The sequence below is a fragment of the Sander lucioperca genome, chromosome 8 (genome assembly GCF_008315115.2).
Source record: "Sander lucioperca isolate FBNREF2018 chromosome 8, SLUC_FBN_1.2, whole genome shotgun sequence".
In the NCBI taxonomy this organism is placed as follows: domain Eukaryota; kingdom Metazoa; phylum Chordata; class Actinopteri; order Perciformes; family Percidae; genus Sander; species Sander lucioperca.
Genome location: NC_050180.1, coordinates 20,742,218 through 20,762,286, shown reverse-complemented (window position 1 = coordinate 20,762,286; position 20,069 = coordinate 20,742,218). Strand labels below are relative to the sequence as shown.

General features: G+C 41.0%; 1 protein-coding gene across 3 annotated transcripts in view; it reads right to left on the bottom strand.

Moving 5' to 3' along the window:
* Window positions 1–20,069, bottom strand: part of LOC116047853 (FERM, ARHGEF and pleckstrin domain-containing protein 1) — a 56,998-nt gene that overhangs the window by 13,556 nt on the left and 23,373 nt on the right. For all 3 annotated transcript variants that reach the window (XM_031296880.2, XM_031296861.2, XM_031296871.2), the window contains exons 3-13: window positions 12,252–12,356; window positions 12,091–12,133; window positions 11,712–11,790; window positions 10,276–10,373; window positions 9,574–9,688; window positions 7,583–7,730; window positions 6,906–7,001; window positions 6,658–6,821; window positions 6,454–6,522; window positions 6,290–6,365; window positions 4,557–4,770 (exon numbers count right to left, since the gene is read on the bottom strand). In XM_031296880.2, the coding sequence (XP_031152740.1) occupies window positions 4,557–4,770; window positions 6,290–6,365; window positions 6,454–6,522; window positions 6,658–6,821; window positions 6,906–7,001; window positions 7,583–7,730; window positions 9,574–9,688; window positions 10,276–10,373; window positions 11,712–11,790; window positions 12,091–12,133; window positions 12,252–12,356 (1,207 nt within the window). The remainder of the gene's footprint in view (window positions 1–4,556; window positions 4,771–6,289; window positions 6,366–6,453; window positions 6,523–6,657; window positions 6,822–6,905; window positions 7,002–7,582; window positions 7,731–9,573; window positions 9,689–10,275; window positions 10,374–11,711; window positions 11,791–12,090; window positions 12,134–12,251; window positions 12,357–20,069) is intronic.

Genomic DNA, 20,069 nt, shown 5'->3' with positions numbered 1-20,069 from the left:
AAACAGATCTTCATGAAAGTTAAAATAAACAGCCTTGTGACACTTTTATGATTTTGTTATTGATGTACTGAAAAAAGTCACTTGGTAATGAAGAAACCTATGCATTATTCAGTCCATGAATACAAGTTTTACATCAATTTCCTTGTAGTAGTGACACAGTGAGCTGTAAAAAAACAAAAACAAACTGTATTACAATGTTTTAAAATTCAGTCCCTAATCATACTGCATGGTTTCCTAGTCTTAAAATCTCCTCTAACATCACATATTACAGTCTGTTATACTAAATTAGGAAATGACAGTGAAGTACTGTATATTACAGAACATTCAGTACATGCAGAGAGCAGACAGGGCAGAACAGCATGACGTGCACAACGCCTCAGTCCTGGTTTAGTGCAGCATGCATTGGAAACACACCCTGAAGAACATCAGCGGTTGAAAAACACACACAAATCTCGCCCACAGACCTGGGACTTTAAGACACACCAACAGAACATGTTTGATATTTTGGACCAAATTCACATAGTGGTATTTTCGATTTGTCTTTGTGCAGCAGAATGTCATTCCAGGTCTATGGGAGAGCTTTGTGCACCAGGGAGGGGGTCCTCATACTGCAGTGATCCAGTGATTGCCACAAATAAACATATGCTCTCTTTCGTAGTGCTGGACTAATCTATGCCATACAGCTTTGAAACTATTAATAATGGTACTAATCAGGAGGCACATGCACAGCCAAAAGTTTTTGCAGATGCTGGGAAATGATAATCTGCACAAAACAAAACAGTCCTGCACACTGCTGTGTCGTTTTCAATTTTTCATATATTGTACATGGACATGACAGCAAAACGTTTTTGTTTTTTTTATTGTTTTTTGATGCCTTTATTGGATAGATGATGGTGGAGAGACACAGGAAATAAGGGGAGAAAGAGTGGTGTATGACATGCAACAAAGGTCCCCGGCTCGAATCGAACAGGGAACTTTTGTTGCTGGCTACTGGGGTGCCTGTTGTAGTCGTAATGTTGTCATGTCCATGTTTAAGAATTGGGAATGAAACACTGATAATGTTGAAATATTAAATAATTTTGAAATCCAAACACATCTGTAATTTAAAAGGCTAATAAAGAATAGAGATCCATCCTCACACATACAAATAAAAACCACTAAATCTCACTATGCTGCTTGACATGCTAAAAATGTCTGTGGGCACACCGCAAATGCAGTGGACAGTGATGAATGAGCCCAGAGACTCTGGTGCTTTGACATGTTACCCTTAAACTGCCTTTCACACATACAGTACACACATGCACTGTTACTAAAACCTGCTTCTATTTTTCCGCACAGCAAGCTCCTGTCATCCTCAACCTGACGTTCTATCCGCTCTGGAGTAATTAACCGTTAGCTGGATCACTGCAGAGAAGGCAAACCAGATACTGGAAATCTCACCTTTTTCCACCACACAGACAAAACAGGTTTACATGCAGTTGTGGGGGAAAAAAAACAAAAAACAAAAAAAGATATGAAAGTTTCATGCTGACAGACAAGTGCTTACATTGGACAAAGAAATAAAAGAAAGAACAGAAATGTGATATAAAAATCATCACTTTCTCAAACAACACAAATAAAGAGGGCAGAAGTGCAAAAGGAAATCTGGAAAGGTGACCACAAAAATAAAAGTGCAGTGCCATTTTGTTAAGAAGATTGAGAACTTTGCAATCTGTGGAAACTAGTGAAGATTTTGATAACACCATAGCTGTTGGAGGGCTAGCTTGACACCAAATTACTGCCAGAGATACTCAAGCATGAGTCGAGTGCAGAGGGGGATGTTAATAGTGAGCATGAGAGCTGTAAACTGTTGTGGAGTGGCTAAACTGCCACTGCAACAGACATTTACCTTCACCTCAGCCTGACCAACCACTGCTTTCTAATGGTATTGGACAATATTCACAAAGATATTGTGAACTTATATTTACTCCCGTTGGTGTTTTTCCTGTTAAATCCTACCACCTTTGTGAACACAATGTAATGTTTCAAGTCAGTAAAGAGCAGAAGGTACTGTAAACATAAACAATACTGAATACCAATCAGGTGTTCAAATTGGTATTCGCAACATATTAATTAGTTTCCACTCTGACATCAAACACTTAAGACAGAACTTTCTACTCTCACAACAATCACAAGCCAGATGCAGCATCAAGAGTTTCAATAAATCAACCAAGACAGCAGGATTATTCCCAATAAATGTCTATGAAGTCAACAATTACTGCCACAATTATACATCCACGGATCTTTTAGGACTGCACAATAGACATATAATGAGGACAAAGTGTGTAATGCAGAAAACTGTACAACATTTTAATAATTTTATCAATCTAATAGAAAATTGCCTATGCCTCCAGACAATAATGAAACGATATGTGTATTTCCCTATGGGAAGTCATAAGGCAACTGAGACATAGAAACTGAATGACTCACACTGTTGTAGACTTTGTTCTAAACATCCAATGAATGCAAAGAATGTGAGAAAAAAGTGCATCTGCAACAATAAGTTGTCTTTTGATCATTTGTAAGTTTAAAACTTCTATGTTGTCTCTGTAGTTTTTTATAGTTAGTAGGTATTCAGTATTACATCCTAACATGGCACTTGCATATTTCTGAAGGGACGTACTAATACAATCAGAGAACTGGGAGGCTGAAAAACCTCCTCTATCCAACAAATAAGAAAAACACTGAACGGATTCCTTCCTTCGTGAAATCTTGCAAAGGGAAACAGCTCCCGGTGAAAGAGAGACTGAGGCTGGGCTCAAAAAGTGCTTCTGGTAGGTTCCGCTTTCACACCTACCTCGTTTGGTCCGGACTTTCGGACTTTTCAGTTTGATCCGGAAAAAAAAATTACAGGTGTGAAACCTCCCCCAGACCACAGTCCAGACCATACAGCCAAAATTTGGTCCGACCAAAAGAGGTAGTCTCGGTCCGGTTCGTTTCTAGTGTGAAATCATTTTTTGGATGGTTTGGACTTTCGGACCAAATACAGAAAGCTCTGGCAGGCTCTCTTGGTGTTATAAGACCGGGGAAGTTCCTTTAAGGAATAGCTCAGTGCTTAGTGTGTAGGCCTACATGAGAGTGTGACGGTGAATGTGCTCAGAGCAGACAGCTGTCGGCTATCAGAGCAGAGAATAAATCAGCAATTTACTTGTTAAGTGGTGTTAAATGTACAGTGTAGGTTTCAGTTTGTCTCTGAATAAATGCTGCAGTTCCTCAAACCCCAAATAAAGTTCCCGTGTCTTGCTTCTCAACAACGCAACAAAACAAGAGCCGCGGCAGCACAGCGAGAGCAGCGGTCAGTTGGAAAAACGTACCAATTCAAATGCAAAAACACAAACCTTGGTCCGGACCTTGGTTCGGACTTTCAGGTGTGAAAGCCCCCTAAGAAGACTACTGTGAACCTGGAGTGTGGAGATTTGAGTCGTCCTCTGACATAAAAAATCTGTCACTCACTGAACCCTGCTTTTCTTACACCATCTGGACCCAAACTAAACCATTTAACCTCTCCTGTGGAGATGGTTTGAAACTCTCTGTGCACTAACAGCTGAAAATCTGTCCGCCCTCGTCATCACTGAAGGCATTGCACCCATCCTCATCTGCCTCCTCGTCCAGCTGGAGGCTGCCAAAAGAAAACTTGTTCCGGGGTAAAGGGGAAGTGGAGTTATCCTCCACTGGATTACCAACCATCAGGGGGCTGCTGCAGTTTCCCTCGCTATTCTCCACCTCTGACTCACTGGACTCTGAACCACTGGTGGTGGAGCAGTCATTCATGTGAACCGGTCCCACATGTGTGACACCAGCGTGCCCTAGGCGTTTCAGCCCTGGACTGGCGCTGGACCTGCCCGCTACTGAGAGACCATTAGCCACCATGCGGCGCTCAAGAGCAGCCATTCGTTCTGCCCGAGACAGAACAGGATGTGATTCATGCCCTGAGGAGGACGTTCCCTGGTTGAGGACTGCCTCAGAGCGGTGACGCACTTTGTGGAGTTTATGTAAACGAGGAGAGCGGCTTGGGACGGAGGAGTATCTGCCCTCCTCGAAATGGGGGGGAGCCGAGCCGAAGCCGTTCTGCTCAGCGTAACCGAGGGAGCTTGATTGATGATTGTCCATGGCAGGACTAGTGATGCCACTCCTAGAACCCATATGTGGGGCTGTGAGAGAGCTGCTGCTATGCCTCTCTCGGTTATGGGCACTGAGGTCCGCCATAGTGCTATAAACGGGACTCTGGTCAACCTTTTGGTATGAATGCTTGGGAGACTCGTCTAACTTATGGCTCATGTTGAGCGATTGCTTAGAGGAGGCAGGGGACTCCCTGTACAGCATCCTACCAAGAAACTGCTCCTGCTGGGCCTGCAGAGCCCCGTTTATGCTCCCAGAGCCAGACCCATGACGGAGCATGGGCTGCTCCCTATAACTGTGATTCAACCTTATAGCCTGGTTATATTCACTATCTACATCACTGCAGTCAATGAAGGGGATGAAAAAGCTGCCGCCTTTAGCAGCCTGAGATGCTGGACCTGTACTCAGATGTTCTGTGTGGGTCTGTCGGGTTGAGCCTCTTGTCTCCTCGGTCCTGGACACAGACCCCGTTCTGTCCCCGTGGCCGTTTCTCTGTTGAGACGGGCTGGCCCTTGTTGTCCTCGAGGCCGAGGGGTCTTCTGCACTCACCAACGCCGACTCCTTCCAACAATGCAGAGAAGGAGAGTCTACTCTGTCCCCAGGACCACCACTCTGACAGAAAGAGACACAGGCAGAGAATTAAATAATTTTAAGAGTATATTTTAATCATGACTATGTTTGATTTGATTATAAATACTAATGGTTAATTCTGTCTGACTTGAAGGTAGCCTGTTGAGTTTCTTGACCACCTGTGGGGCCATGAGTTGTTGTTTTTTGTGCTCTACTAGCATGTGCAGAGGATACACATGTACAAGCATATGTGCTTGGGGTGGCAGAATACACATTCCTGCTGACAGTTTCGCCGATCGACAGTTAGTCGTGGTAATGTGCCAATAAATCTAGCAAAAGGCAGAAAAGAACAAGAAGATTCCTAGCCAACGTAAACATTGTGTGTAAACTAGACCTGCAAGTAGGTGCAAGGACTAAAGGTGCAGCGACCAGAGATGACCAGAAGTATGACACCATCTCCGAACACGAAACAGGTGGTTTAACACCCGTTTCTTTGTATGCCTTGGCGGACTTAGGCACTCTCCTGCAGCACACGCTGCCAAGATTTGATCAAATGCATTACAATGTTTCATTGTATATACTTACATATTGAACATACATACACTACCGGTCAAAAGTTTGGGGTCACTTAAAAATTTCCATTCCACTCCATTATTGACAGAATACCAGCTGAGATCAGTTGCATTGTTTTTTTAACCAGGGCAGCAGTTTTCAGATTACATTATGTGCTTACATAATAACAAAAGGGTTCTCCAGTGTTTTCTTAGTTAGCCTTTTAAAATGATATCAGATTAGTAAACAGAATGTGTCTTTGGAGCATTGGATGAATGGTTGCTGATAATGGGCAATGTAGATATTGCATTAAAGATCAGCCACCCACTCAGATCAGCTGGTATTCTGTCTATAATGGAGTGGAATGGAAATTCCTAAGTGACCCCAAACTTTTGACTGGTAGTGTACATACATTTCTGCAGTACAGAACATAAAGTGTTAACCAATAATGTAAATGGTACTGATGTAAGCAGTATTGCTTCAACCCTTATAAATTCAGCCAGTATTATAACACTGAAAGATGTCCACTGTGATTAAAGGAAAAAGACGATAATGCTCAAACAGGGAACAAAACATTACGAAAAGTCAAATAGAAACAGGACCAGAGGGGGATTCATGAATAAAATAAAATGAAGCCAAGGTTGGGTACTGTCCTCCGCTATACACTTGAAACTGAATAGGCAACAGTAAAATGAATATAGAAAGTTATTTTTGAATGACAAAATATTATGTACAGGATGCGATTATAAAAAATTTGACCAGGCTACAAAAAAGTCATGAGTGTAATGTATTGAACAACGCAGATTAAATAAAATAATAAAATATTAAAATGTTTTAAAAAAACGTGATGGTTTTTGGTGAGAAAAGTTTTTGGTGAGAACAGTTCAATAAAGTAACTGTATGTAAGAAAACTTGACAGGGTACAATTGAGGCTTTTGTTGTGTAAATGAGAGCATGGTGCTGGTGATATGGAGATAATTGTCTGCTGTAGATGCACAAAAAAACTCACTTCTGTTGGCACTTCATGGGGGCGCGGAGAAGGCAACGGCGACAGGCGGATGTTGTGTTGGACCCGACTGTGTTTCCTGGTAGACAGGATGTTGAAGGTCAGCATTATAAACTCTGAGCACCTTTGCCTAGACCAAATGTGTCAACAGTGTCTGCAGCCTTTACCTTTCAAACGGGATCTTTTTAAACTCAGACTCCCTCACATAATCAATCACCTGCTTCTGTGTGCGACCGCTGCAGAGATAAATAAGGTAGAGATAATAATGAGCTATTCTTGGAGAGCTGTAGTAGACTGTTAAGTGATGGGGAGACGCTGCTGTGTTACTGCACTCCCGAGAGTCAGAGAGCAGCTTTATGATGCAAACTCACCTAAATCTGAAGGAGGAGCCTCGTGTGAAGATCACAGGCTTGGGCTTGGGCTTAGGTTCCTCAAAGAGGCGGAAGAAGGCGTGGTATTCGACACAGATCTTCCAGAAGACTTTACAGCAGTCTCGGCTGCCCATCAGAAACTCCAGAGTGTCCTGATATGAACTCTGGGGGACACATAAAAACTTACACACCAACAAACACTGATGGGATTTGTATTTTACACAGAGTGATTTAGGGACATCACTTACATTTAGATCTGGCCTCAGCTTGATGAGGAAACGTTTCCTCTTGAAGCTCAGTTTGCGCACTTTAGACCAGTTGAAGGCGTTAATCTTTGTGTGTCCCTGCAGTGATGAGAAATAACCTTTATACCTTAAGCCAGTGTTTCTCAAATGGGGTACATGTACCCCTTGGGGTACTTTGGAGTACTGCAGGGGGTACGTGAAATGTGCAAAAATGCTAATTTAAAAATATGTCATGCATAATTCCTAAAATAATTATACTATAATAATGAATGAATTAAGTGATGGATTCTAAACATTTGAAATGTAGCATTTAAATGTTTTTGTTTACAAAAGGTTATTGTTTAGTAAATCTATCCCTGCCGGTGCTGTATTGTTCCTCTTTATATAGACTTTTTTTTTTTTTTTTTTTTAACAAAAATGTTTTGCACTGGTCAGGGGGTACTTGGCTTAAAAAAACTGTTCAAAGGGGGTACAATATTGAAAAAAGTTTGAGAAACACTGCCTTAAGCTTTGAAAAAATATATATAACTTTTTTATCACCAAACATATCTGCTGAAGTGAAGTTAAAGCACAAATAACCCACAAGTTTCCTCATATCTGTACCATGCAGATGAATTATTACACCAACCATCACACCACAACACACCACTTGGGTTGACCTACAAACTTGTGTGACTTACCTGAAAGACCAGGACACCAGTGTGCGCCACAGCCAGGCTGAGCCTCGTGCCCTCACGATCTTTGGCAGGGTGGAGGCGAATCCCATACATCTCCAACCTGCGTGCCACTTCTAGTAACTGATGGTCTGATTCTGCTGGTGTTTGACCACTAGCAACACAAAAGACAACAGTAACGAGTTAAAGAATGAGGCTGGCGATATTTTATGTAAAGCTGACTGTGCAGTAACAGCCTAACATAACATATCCTTATTACCCATTATTATTACTCCTACTTATTAACTGTGTCATATACCTTCATGGTTGTCCAAAAACTACTAAAAACACCAACCACTCTGCTGCACAGGGTGACATGTTTCTTCATTACCATGAACGTGGGCACTGTAGTTTATTTGAGTTAATTATATACATCGTCCTGCTGCTGTAAATACTCCCTAGAGCACCAAATGTGTATTAATCCGCAGCTGAAAATAGTCCTTAACAAATGCACCATTTAATTTAGTTTCAGTCACATTTGCTAAAAACTACAGTGCTAACATGCTGACATTTCTAAGCCTCTTTTAAAAAAAAAAAAAAAAGTAACTATATTTGTTTTTAAACAATGAATATTGAAACTATATTTCTTATGGGTTTTTAAAAATTTATGTGAAGGAATAATCGGGGGCTCAGTGCCAAAGAAAGGGCAGGGATTTCAGGAAGTATTGAGTGTTCGACTAGCTCACTATTGGTTTAGGTCTTTTCATAAAAGGGTTTTGACATTATGACAAATTTACAGAATAACAGTGACCTTATCCTTAAATCTATATATTGGTATTTGCAAAAGTATGTTTTGAGAAAGAGATGAGAGTACTGAGGGCAATAGAGACACAGTTAAATTAAAAAAGCTAATCTTACATCCAGGTTTTAACACTCACTTGACAAGTGCAAACTGTAGCATTAATTATCCTTCAGCAAATATTTGGACAAATAAATTAAATTATGGCTTATCGTCCTGCTGTGTGTCTCACTAATTGAGGTGAAAAGAACAAGTCTGAGTGGATCCAGGTTTCTAATGTTTATCTGAGTTGTTGGAGCGGTGGTGGAAGGTCGGGGGAGGGGTTGCAAATACTACATTTCTTAATTCTCATCAGTGGATAAGCTTTCCTGTTTCCTGTGTGGTACTTAATAAGAGATTTAACTCAGCATGGCACCCAGCCAAAAAAACTGCAATTACAGTTATCAACTAAAAAAAGCCTTTGTTGAAAAAAAGGGCAAGTGAAAGAGAGCCGTCACATCTAATGGAGCTCCTTTCATGTAGCAGCCACCCACTGTGTGTCCACCTCTGGCACGGCCCGCTGTAACATAGAGGTGAGACAAGTGTTGGCAAAGCTTGGAATCCAATATGTGCACTGATGAGGACATTTTGAGGGAGGATGGTGAGAAAAGATCTGGAATGTTTCCAGTAATACTCCCAGCAGTATACCACTCTTAAACCTGAGGCTGACACTTCAACACAAACACTCTGCATTAGACACGTGAGAATAGACTTTAAAAATCCGTGTTTTTAACCTACTAACCCAGCTCACTCCAGCTGTGTGAGTCACTTGGTGAGTTTAAGGAAGATTTTAGTCTTTTTCAGAAGCAATGCAGCAAATTGTTGATAGAGAGTAGTAGAGAAACTCATATTCATATCTGGCCAGAAGCTGTAAAAACACTACAAAGACTAGCTTTTCTAAGTTGGTGTATAATAGAGAACTAAACGGAGCACTCTTGTGAAAGAATCCATTTGATGGCGGGTTTCTTGAACGTGTCACCTGTATAATAAAACTTCCCCGCTTGACATGCACGAGTTCTGAAACAACTGATCCTGTTCATGGATGAAGAGAGTAATTGCTGTTCAGCCATGGTTTCAGTGACCTTATGAACGGAGCTGAAAAGAAACAATTACTGGATCAAAGAAATGCCTTATTTTAGATGTGTGCACACCACACAGTACCCCTGTTCTAGAAACTCACATATTCTTCGAGTGAAACTCCATGATCTTATCAATCAGGGGCATTTGATCTGGGATGTAATTGTTGTTGAGGAGGTGTGACCGGCACTGGCTCTCCTCAAAGTCCCCAATCTCAGCTGAAAAGTTGGGGAGAAGAAAGGAAAAAAATGCATGTTATTATAGGTATAATGAAGATGACAAATTAAAGAAAAAAACAAACAACAACAACAATCTTAGTAAGCCTCCAAAATAGCTTAAATAATCCTTGGCACAGATTCTCTGAACTCTACTCCCGCAAAACATTTTTACTTGTATAACATTCTTGTGATACAAATTATACTCTTTTGCATATCTACTGTACATAAAGACACAACGTTTCACTGATCTCCATCATAATGCATGTTGTCTTTGGTCCCTTTTGGTAACAGACTGTCAGACTGTGGCTCAGAAATGTCAGGTTATGAAAATGCTCAGTATTTCCTGCCATGATGTGTGAGGTTGTTCTAAAGCAGTCTTGCAAGATTATGTTCAGGCATCCGACTGAAAGGTATCCATAGCAACACACAGATAATCAATTTGCAATGGTGCGCAGTGTGCTACGTATATGACAATGTTTGATGACAAGCTCTGTTTGGAAAATGTGTCTTCAAAGACAAGAAGTTATCTGATCAGTCGACTCTTTGGTCTCTTGAGCTAAATGAGGAAACAGCCATGAGGAACATACACTGAATAATATGGGAGACCATCAGCGCGGCACTGGTGTCGTTGCAGGTCAGACGTCCACAGGAAACATCCTGTTTGATCTGGAGGGCAAACAGGTACCTGGGCACAAACACAAACAGCTTTCACAGATTCAATAGAGTAGATGCGGTGGTTTCCAGCGCTGGAGCAAGATCAAATGAATCTCAATTATAAACACCACAAACTGCTGAATTCAAACAGGACATCCAAGGGAGATGCTGTAACTACATTTCTTGTTAAATATAATAACCCTAGCTCTTTTAATTTAAACCAAAGTCTCCCAAAAGAAATTGGCCCAGGTGCACTTTTTGGATTCAGTAATTAATAAGTTAAATGAAGTCATTTATCGAAGATTCACTGACTGTCTTGTGCTACAGTGCTGCTTCTCTTGGATGCAATTCAGAGCGGGAACCAATATAGTTTTAATAAAATGTATAGTAATAAGTTAAATACTGAGCATTAAAAGGGGAACTATGCAGTTTTTTTAGCTTAATTCACCTTAACTGAACAGCTTCGGAGTCATGCCGGCCTCAGCATCAGGAAGTATCACGTGATATCAGGTCTCGCGATGTAACAAATTGCTTCACGGCACTGCACACATACACTGCACCCCATCCAGGAACCGGCTAGCAAGAACAAGGTAGCGATGGAGTTTTTCACGCTATCGTCATGGCTGAGCCGGCAAAAAAGAAGCAGAAAGCTAGGAAAGCATTGTCGGAGGAACAGAGAAAGAGGAAACGGCAGACTGACCAAGCAAGTTTTTACACAGTGTTGCCAAATATCTATTCCGAAGCTGTAGGGGGAGCTCTATAGAGAAACCTGCGAGCAAAAAGTGAAGAAATTGCCAAAACTGCATAGTACCCCTTTAAGAAATTACAAATGAATAGACCACTGCACACCTAAAAGTCAGAGGTCTATAGATAAGAAGTGTTACCATTTTCATCAATGGACTTAATTAGTGTAGTTATGAGGCCTGACCTTATGATGGAGGAGAGCCTGCTTTGGCAGGAAAAACCATCTAAAGTATGCTTTTTAACAAAAGGTGAGGTCTTAACCAAGCTTAACAGAATAAACACAGAATTGTCAGAGGGGCATTACTTTCTGTACGCCTATTATTTATCCACTCTGACTCTGTGAAAACATGCTCCACGACGAGGAAACAGAAACCAGAAAATCATTAGCTCCTCTCCAGAGGGCTAAATCAGAAACATGGCAGCCATGACGAAAGTGCAAAGCTGGGGGGAATAAATCTTCTGGGAACCGGAGAACATGTTTCATTTATGCTTCTACAATGGCATTCGGTCACAGCTAAAGTCTTTTACATTGACAAAATGTAAATAAATGCACATTTCAATGCCAACTCAAGGATATACATGATGCAGAGATAAAAGGAGTTAAATTATGTGGAAAGGAGCTCACCTAGTTAGCTCCTCCAGTAGCTGGGCATGGTCTGGAGGAAAGAACTTCACAGCAAACCTCAGGATTGTGTGCTTCGGTCCTGTGTGGGATAGATGAATTTTGAATTTTTTAATAACACAAAATGCACTCAGTTGTTTATTAATAATATAAACATTATAACCTTCATGAAGGTAGGTTTATTGCAGGACTGTTGCATTAGTTTTAGCTTCATGTACCTAATAAACTGACCAATGAGTGTAGGTCTCTGATTGGACTTTGCTTGGTTGCATAAAATACAAAACTGTATAGTTGCTCTTAACTGATTTGACGGCTATTTTCTCCAGATAAAACAGTAGAAAGACGCCTTCAAAAATCATGCAAATCATTTAGAAACACTTACGTCTGAGCTGCTTGATAATGGGCTTGATATGGTCTAACCAAACCTGTGGGGAAAAAAAAAACAATTAAAAAGATGTCACTAAGTAGCTGGTTTTAAGCAATACCAATTCTGAGATGTATAAGAATTGGCTACATTTTACTTTCATTTTTATCCTTACTCACCATCATCTTTTGATGGTTCTGAAACTCCAAGCCAAAGTAGTCGCCCTCGATGAGGTTCATGTGGGAGCACACCAGGTCAAACAGCACCTTGCCTGAGGCTTTTTGCTGTGAACAAGAGGAAAAGAAATACTGGTTAAAACAACACTTGTCTGTCAAGTAACCATTTCTATTTTTAATCTGAACTTTTGTTCTCAGCAATTCAATTCAAGTGACATTTTATATTCTTATTTAAAAGGAAGAACAACCATACTTCAGGATAACCCCAATGATAACACTTTGACACAAAAGAGCAGTGAGAAACTAACTGCTTTGTCGACCTGCCAAACCCCGTGGAAGATAATGTCATAGAAACAGACGACAACTCAGTCTGTCTAAATTCCTTACCTATCCTTCGTCCTGGCATTCAATAGCACAGTAGGCCACAAAAAAACTATTGCAGCTGGGGGGGGGGGGGGGGTTTGGACCCTGTTTTTGATCTGTGTTTTCAGTGCCATTGCTGTCACGGATGATGGACCAGCAGGCCTTTGAGGCTGATACAGAATCAGGATGAAACAAACAGTCTCCCTGACCACTGACTCACTCACCCTACATACAGTACATTAATCACTTTGAAGACCAACTTAACCGCCCACTTTTCTGACAAACGCTTGCAATGTGACAACACAAAAACCTCAAAAAGCCACCACAACTTTGGAGCGAGAACTTTCCCATGGAAGGTCAAAGAAAAGTCAGGGATTTCCACTGAAACATGTCTTCTGTTTAGGCGCTCCAATGAGAGACAGAGCTCTGTGGGGCACACAACGAGAGTATTTCTGCATGGCTGCTTCCTCGTGACTGGTTTGCACCAGTGTGGAGCGAATCCCAGCTACAGAATGTGTTTATAGTAGCAGGCTTAGATAATGATCCAGGGCTGTGTCTGAGTATGTTTCAAGCAGTTTCTCCACTAAATTTGCACAAAAGGACAGTGAGTTACTAAGGCACACGCTCCTACAAGAATTCCCTTCACACAGCTGAACTGTGTTGACATCCTCTTTTCATCTGGCAATAAAGGGGGGATTCCTGTGTTCCTTAATGCTTAGAGAATAAAAACTTAAGCTCCATCAGCTTAGTGAGAGGGTTTACACTTCCACAACCAAATCCAAATCTTCCACAAACAAGCCTCCCAGCTTCTCCCCAAGTCTGTCCTTTCTGTGTTTAACACCACTATCTGTCTCCAGGCTGCCTCATGCAGTGCAGAGGGCATCCCGACACTGAGGACCAGCTGTTTCCATATGGTGATGGCACTGATGAGGGAGGCCACAAGGAGGCTGGAGGGAAAGGGGCATCACACACACACACACACACACACACACACACACACACACACACACACACAGCAGGGGAAACCGAGCTGAATACAGTGAAGGCTGAAGAGTGTTTCTGCCTCACTGGGGAACTCTCATCTCCAGCCTTATAAATCTGCTGTCAATGTAAAATGACCATGAGCCAAGCAGAGATGGGTAAGGCAGAGGCTGATTAGAGCCAGCGCTTGATTAAATGCAGCTGTTGCAGACCGGAGTTATGGTACTGCCATTTGACACTGCCGCAGCCGACACAATAAGAGCGCCGTTGTTAATGAAGCACAAGTCGCAGAGATTGACTGCCGTCATGACGCAGGCACTCAGAGGACACTATGTAACAGTACTCACTCTAAAGTCTCTGAAGTCTAATTCTAACATCTTACACAACTGAACTCTGGTCAAAAAAAACATAAAAACAGCACAAGACCAAATGAACACACAAGTATTAAGGGCAGTGGTGTATATAGTGATCATTTCATCGCTATTACATATGATCCATGGGCCTTTTTCACAGCAGATATTTTGACTTGTCATGGTAGGAAAAGCACAGGTGTAACTAAAAACATTAATGATGGCTTTGTTCTATCCAAGTGTCCAGGTAAGTCATGACAGTAAGCCAGCTACACTATATCAATCAAACATTTTTTATTTGTCACATGAAAAATTGTACAATTTCAGTAAAATGTACCTGAAAGACCCTAAACTGAAGCAGCTAAATGCAATTCAGCCATTGGTTATTATTTACTTACACCTGTGCTTTACCTATGGTCAAAATGTCTCCAGTACAAAAAAGGCCTAATCGCTGTTAATATAACAGCACCTTGGCAGTTATCTATGTAGCCACAATGTCTGGTCAGGGTGCCTTCAGTGAACTGTTAACACATTAGAAATCACACAATAAAGCACACTATTGATACCTGGTAATAACTGCCTAATGTTGTCACAATACTAAGGGTCTACAGCCGAGCTAGAAGATGTGTGAGGCAGAGCTTTGAAATAAATGTTCAGTGTTAGTTTAGCACATTGTTTATAGAAAAATATTCATTAAAGCAACTGTAATTATTTGACATATTTAAGTTTTTACCTGATGATGGCATTAAATGAAAAGTTAAGGGATCACTAAAGTTATTACAATTCATCCTGTGGGGAACATTCAATTCTGGACCAGATTTCATGGAAATCCATCCAATAGCTGTTGGGATATTTCAGACTGGACCAAACTTCGGACCGACCCACCAACCAATATCGCCATCCTGAACATAAAGGTCTAACTTAAACTGGCTTCTAATTTAAGTTCATTTAGATAGTTGAATCAACACCTCACAAAGATTTGAAGGCAAAGGATAGTTTACTGTGTCAATTCTACTTTATTAAAACATGCACTTTTCTTTATTAAAAGAGCACCTGCAGCAAAACTATCTTTCTAGTTCCCCTTCTAATCTAGACTCAAAACTAAACAACTACAATCATGCAAAAATGTTTGAATTTCCACTTTGACAACTGTTCACAGATGCAGATAGATTGCAAATGCGAGACTGTGCTGTGACTTCTTCACCCTGACATGCAGCTGACACATGATTTCTCATCCCTCTCCATACATGTCACATGGCCGCCCCGCCAGCAGAAAGGTTACAGTCTTAAAGAAACGTCATGCTCAGCAGCTGACATTTCTTTGATCATGCAATGCCAAGAAAATGTCACCAATCTCCCTTTTTATGACCTCTATCTATAAAAGCACTGGAGCTAGTTTACACAGAAGCAGCCAATGCCTGAGTAAAACGATGCAACCTGATTCAGCGCTCTCAGTCCCAGGCCAGGAAGGGTCTGTCTGGGTTTATTAGGTATGAACATAGACTCATAGGATGCTACTACTGGTCACGTGTATGAGGCATGTTCGCATCGCTACACTGACCTCCACATGCTCCAACTGACAGAGGAAGGCTAAATAAAGATGACAGCAGTGTCTACACACATGTCCGCTTGGGTTTCCACTTCAGGGTAGACCAGGGTACACCCCTCTCCCCCAACCCCCACCTCTTGTTAGTAAGCTCCTGTCAGCATAAAAATAACAACCCATAAAGGTCAGGTGTAACGTAGCTTTGTGTTCACTCTACGGTTCCCCTCTAGGAGTTGTTGGTATGGTCCACTTCAGTTGCAATAAGCCAAGCCGGGCAGTGCTCACAAAACTCCTCCTGGGGGAATGTGGTGGGTGGGTGGCATGGGTGGTAAACAGACTGCCAATGCCTTTAGGCTCCAGATAGACAGAGAGAACAAAGGGAATAGTTGAATATGGGAGTCTTGTTGGTTGGAGTACAATAAAGGCGGAGTTGATGATGTTTTTTTTTTTTTATCAAGCCAAGCAGTCAGCCATTGTTGGATCGGATATCAGCAGGGATTTAAAAATTAAATTCCATTTAGTCTTGTCTTGTGTCTTGGGGTGAGCTGGTGTGGTGGCCCCTGCTGGTTCAGTTATACCTTAATAGATAATGGTGGGAGGTTTTCAGCTGTGACATTCAGCAACATCACTGGAAGCTGATCGAGGTCAAACATGAAAGAGACTTTAAAGAACGGAATAAGCAAATGGAGAAGTGGGAAAAGGTCACTTTTGGGAATCTAACTAACTATCTCCAGTACTCATAACATCAGGAGATGCATTTTCACCCTTCAATACTTGGCACGTGTGAAGTAGTAGCAATGGAAAGACCCGGGATTGATTTTGGATACTTTTAAGTGAACCGTGGCTCTTCTGATAACACTGCTCAGGGCTGGGCTGAGATTACAGAACTGCTTACAGTAGAAGGCAGATTCATTACCACACTGAATCCTCCTGGTGCTGTTATTGAAAACACATGTGAAGACTGCACGACTGTCCGTCTTATACTCCCATGGGTTCAGTCGCAATAAAGCCAAAAAGAAAAACAGTCATTTAAAGTACCTTAGAGCACATGTAGGCATCTTCACATGTGCTGTGGTGTAGGTGTATACAGTGCACTGTAAGGGAAGGGTAGGACAGAGAGGTCAGTGGCAGCTAAAGCTCATTGAGATTCAGGTCATGTGCTGCAGAGGTTCCCAGGGTGACTCGACTACAGCGGGAAGCTGACAAAGAGAGAACAGTGGAGGGAGGCAAACCTGCTGATAATCCTGTCAAATTACCCGCATACCCTCACAGCACATACGGAAGTGTGACCATGCATATGTTTGCAGTAGTGTGTTCATAATTAGGACAGCTTTAATATAATTGTACCTAAAGTAAATCATGATCCATTTAACCTAGCCCCATACTCAGTAAAAGAACATCCAAAGCAGTGTTACGTTTACAAGAAATGCTGAGGAATTACATTATTTAAGTATCAAATATAAGTATCTTTTCTCTCATTTGTTTTTTTTCCTTCTCCAAGCTGCAGATGAAGAATATCTACAACAACAAAATTGAAAGGAAAAGTGATGATTGGACTGCCACAGCTGTCAGAATCATTCTGTCACAATAGGCCAGCCTCCAGGCCCCAAGAGGACAAGCATGAAAATAATGTCCCCTGGATTCAATAGGGGCTGAAATGGAGGTAGCTTCCCTCAACAGCCACCTCCTCCTCCTCTCTTTGGACATTTTTCCCTACTTTGCCTGCCTGCCCTCTTGTCTGGACTGCTAGAAACATATTGATTTTGCATAAAGAATAATTAAGTGTTCTGTTGTGGCTATTGTGCTGCTGAATACCTAACAGCGCATAGCTCTGTGCGTTTGTGCGAGGACCTCCCGCTGTTAGTCAGAGCGCCATAAATCAGAAGACAAATCTAACAGTTGTGGGTTTGCATCGTTGGTGCAGACACTAAACAAGCAGCAGCAGAGACTCAACCAAACCAGCCAACACACTTTGCTGTGCTTGCAAATATTAAGTCATGGATGGTATTACTGTATGTTAAACATACACTACAAAATTTTATCATGTCTGAGCTTAACATGGAATATCATTAAAATAAGCAAGTGCAGGTTTTCAGAGAGCTGGAATTACCAAAAAGATTGGCCTCTTTTTCCTTCATCTGCCTGAATCCCTTTCAGGGCGCTTTAAATTCTGGAGCCATGCTGATTATTCTCCACAACCACCCATTCCCAGAGCTGGGATTACTGTCACTTGAGGTGAGGAAGGGGGGGGGATATGTCACTTCACATTTAGGCAGAAAAAAACACCTTAAGTTTAGCTAGATAAAAGCAGACTGAAAAGCTGAATAATACATTTTAAACGGCTATTACAGCATTACCACAGAAAGATATTCAAAAATGAAATGACTTGAAAAGATGTTTGTTCCAAAATCAAATATTCACCACAAAAAAAAGGATCCTTAACTTCCATAGTTCCAGTTTATATAATATAAGTTATGAGTTATGCCATGATATTTTCTTTCCAATCCGCATGCAAAACACATTCTTTCTCATCGAGTAGTCCAAAAACTGTACAAGGATGTCTGCATCCCAAGCACGTGCAAAACTGTAGAATGCTCCCTTCAGAATTTCGTACTAAACGTTTCGAAAAAGTACAATATTAAGAATAGCAACTATAGTGTCTGTGTCATGTTTGTGTGAAGGGAACCACCACCACCTGCAGAACTAAGAGACAGCTGTGAGTACTGCAGAGCACTGTAACTGTGAAAGCAAAGGCAATCAATAGGTTAATTAAGAGATTAATTAAGTGTAACTGTGAGAGACAACTCCCACAAGGTCAGGCCAAGGAAGACACAAGCCTTTCATATATAGTCTGACTACAAAACATGTCAAAGGGGTTATTTTTAATTATTTGGATTGATTAAACCATCAGTAAACACCAAGCAGGCCTTGCTTCACCCTCTTGGACAGATGGTTGTATTATAAAATACACCAGAGAGCTGAATCAAAGAGATTATCTAGTGGACAATACAGTTAGGGAAGTACAGCAGGCGGAAGATTACATGTGACACTTGCACACTCGCAGAGGTTAGTCTGAGAGAACAGCAGTCTAAATTCATCTTAAACTGACCACAAAATCAAGAAAATGAGGAAAAACATAAATGCTAACATACGTCCTCATCAGTCTTCTGCATAACAAGCTGGAAAAACTGCAGTAACCCTGAAGTCACATCCAATCCACAATCTGTCAAAATCCACCAAGCCAAAGCACAAGCAGAGCAGGTATCCAGTTTCATGCATCTATTCCCAGTGAACCAAGCCAGTACACACCAGTATCATTTATGTCTCCACTGAGCGTGACACTTCCCCAACGATCTAAATTTTAGATCAGATCATCAGAAATGTAGGCATCTGTAATTGCGTGGGCACGTTTCTAAACCAACTGTTTCAATATTTAGTTGCCTTAAAGTATGTGACACTGCTGAGACTGTAAGACAATATCAGAAATCTCAAATTAATGTCAGAGTATGTTTAAGAAGCAGAGGAACAGCTGTTGAATTAACGATCTGAGCATTGGCTCAGACAGATCAGTGACAGGTCAGGTATACTTTACCAATAACTCAAACCCACACATATTCATCAGATACAAAACAGATGGGACACATTCTTGTGGGAACATTAATATCCAAGGTATGTTAATTAAGCATAAGTTAACGTACCACACTGCCTGTATAAACAGCAGCTTGCTAATATTGGAGCAGACACACTGATCTACATAATCACTGTGATGCTTATAGTATGTGCTGCTGTGTGTGCGTTGGAGAGATCAAGAGAGAGAGAGAGAGAGAGCACAGTAATAATATGGGATGTCATTAAGACACGGTGCATAAGCATTAATATGAACATAATTAATATGCAGATTCTGGCTTGCCAAAAACAAGACATTATTAAGATGCAGAAGTACCAGCTATGACAAACTGAAGAGGTTAGATACTAAAACGTTAAGACTAGCAACTGGGATTCAACATTGGGTTCGATTAGGGCTAGTTTGGGAGATATGATATATGAAAACATATAGATTTGCCATACCGTTTTTATCGAGATAGCCAACCCTGTCCATATCTCTTTGTGTATTAGCATATTGTATCAATTAGCAACAGAACTTCATTTATGGTACCTTGATTAGTCAGGTATTCATTTAGCAAGCCAAAAACATGGTAGTTATGGTATCCTTACAATTTCTTTATTGATTTTCTAGAAAACTCACCATTTCTCGATATATGTAGTAGGGGTGGGAAAAACATCAATACAGCATAGTATCAAGCAATATTTTCCGTGGCAATACCGTATCGATACACTGACGGCAAGTATTGATCTTTTATTATATAAATTGCACATGACAATCGCATTTTGCGGCAATAAAATTGAAGTAAGATGAACAAACAGAGAACTGTATCTTCTCAGATAAAACAGATGTTGACAAAGTTTTCCTTTGGGGACATAATTTGAAGTTGGAAAAAGGTAATAAATTGCAATGTATTGCAGAATATCGCAATATGTTTAAAATTGCAATAATATTGTATTGTGATAAGTATCGTGATA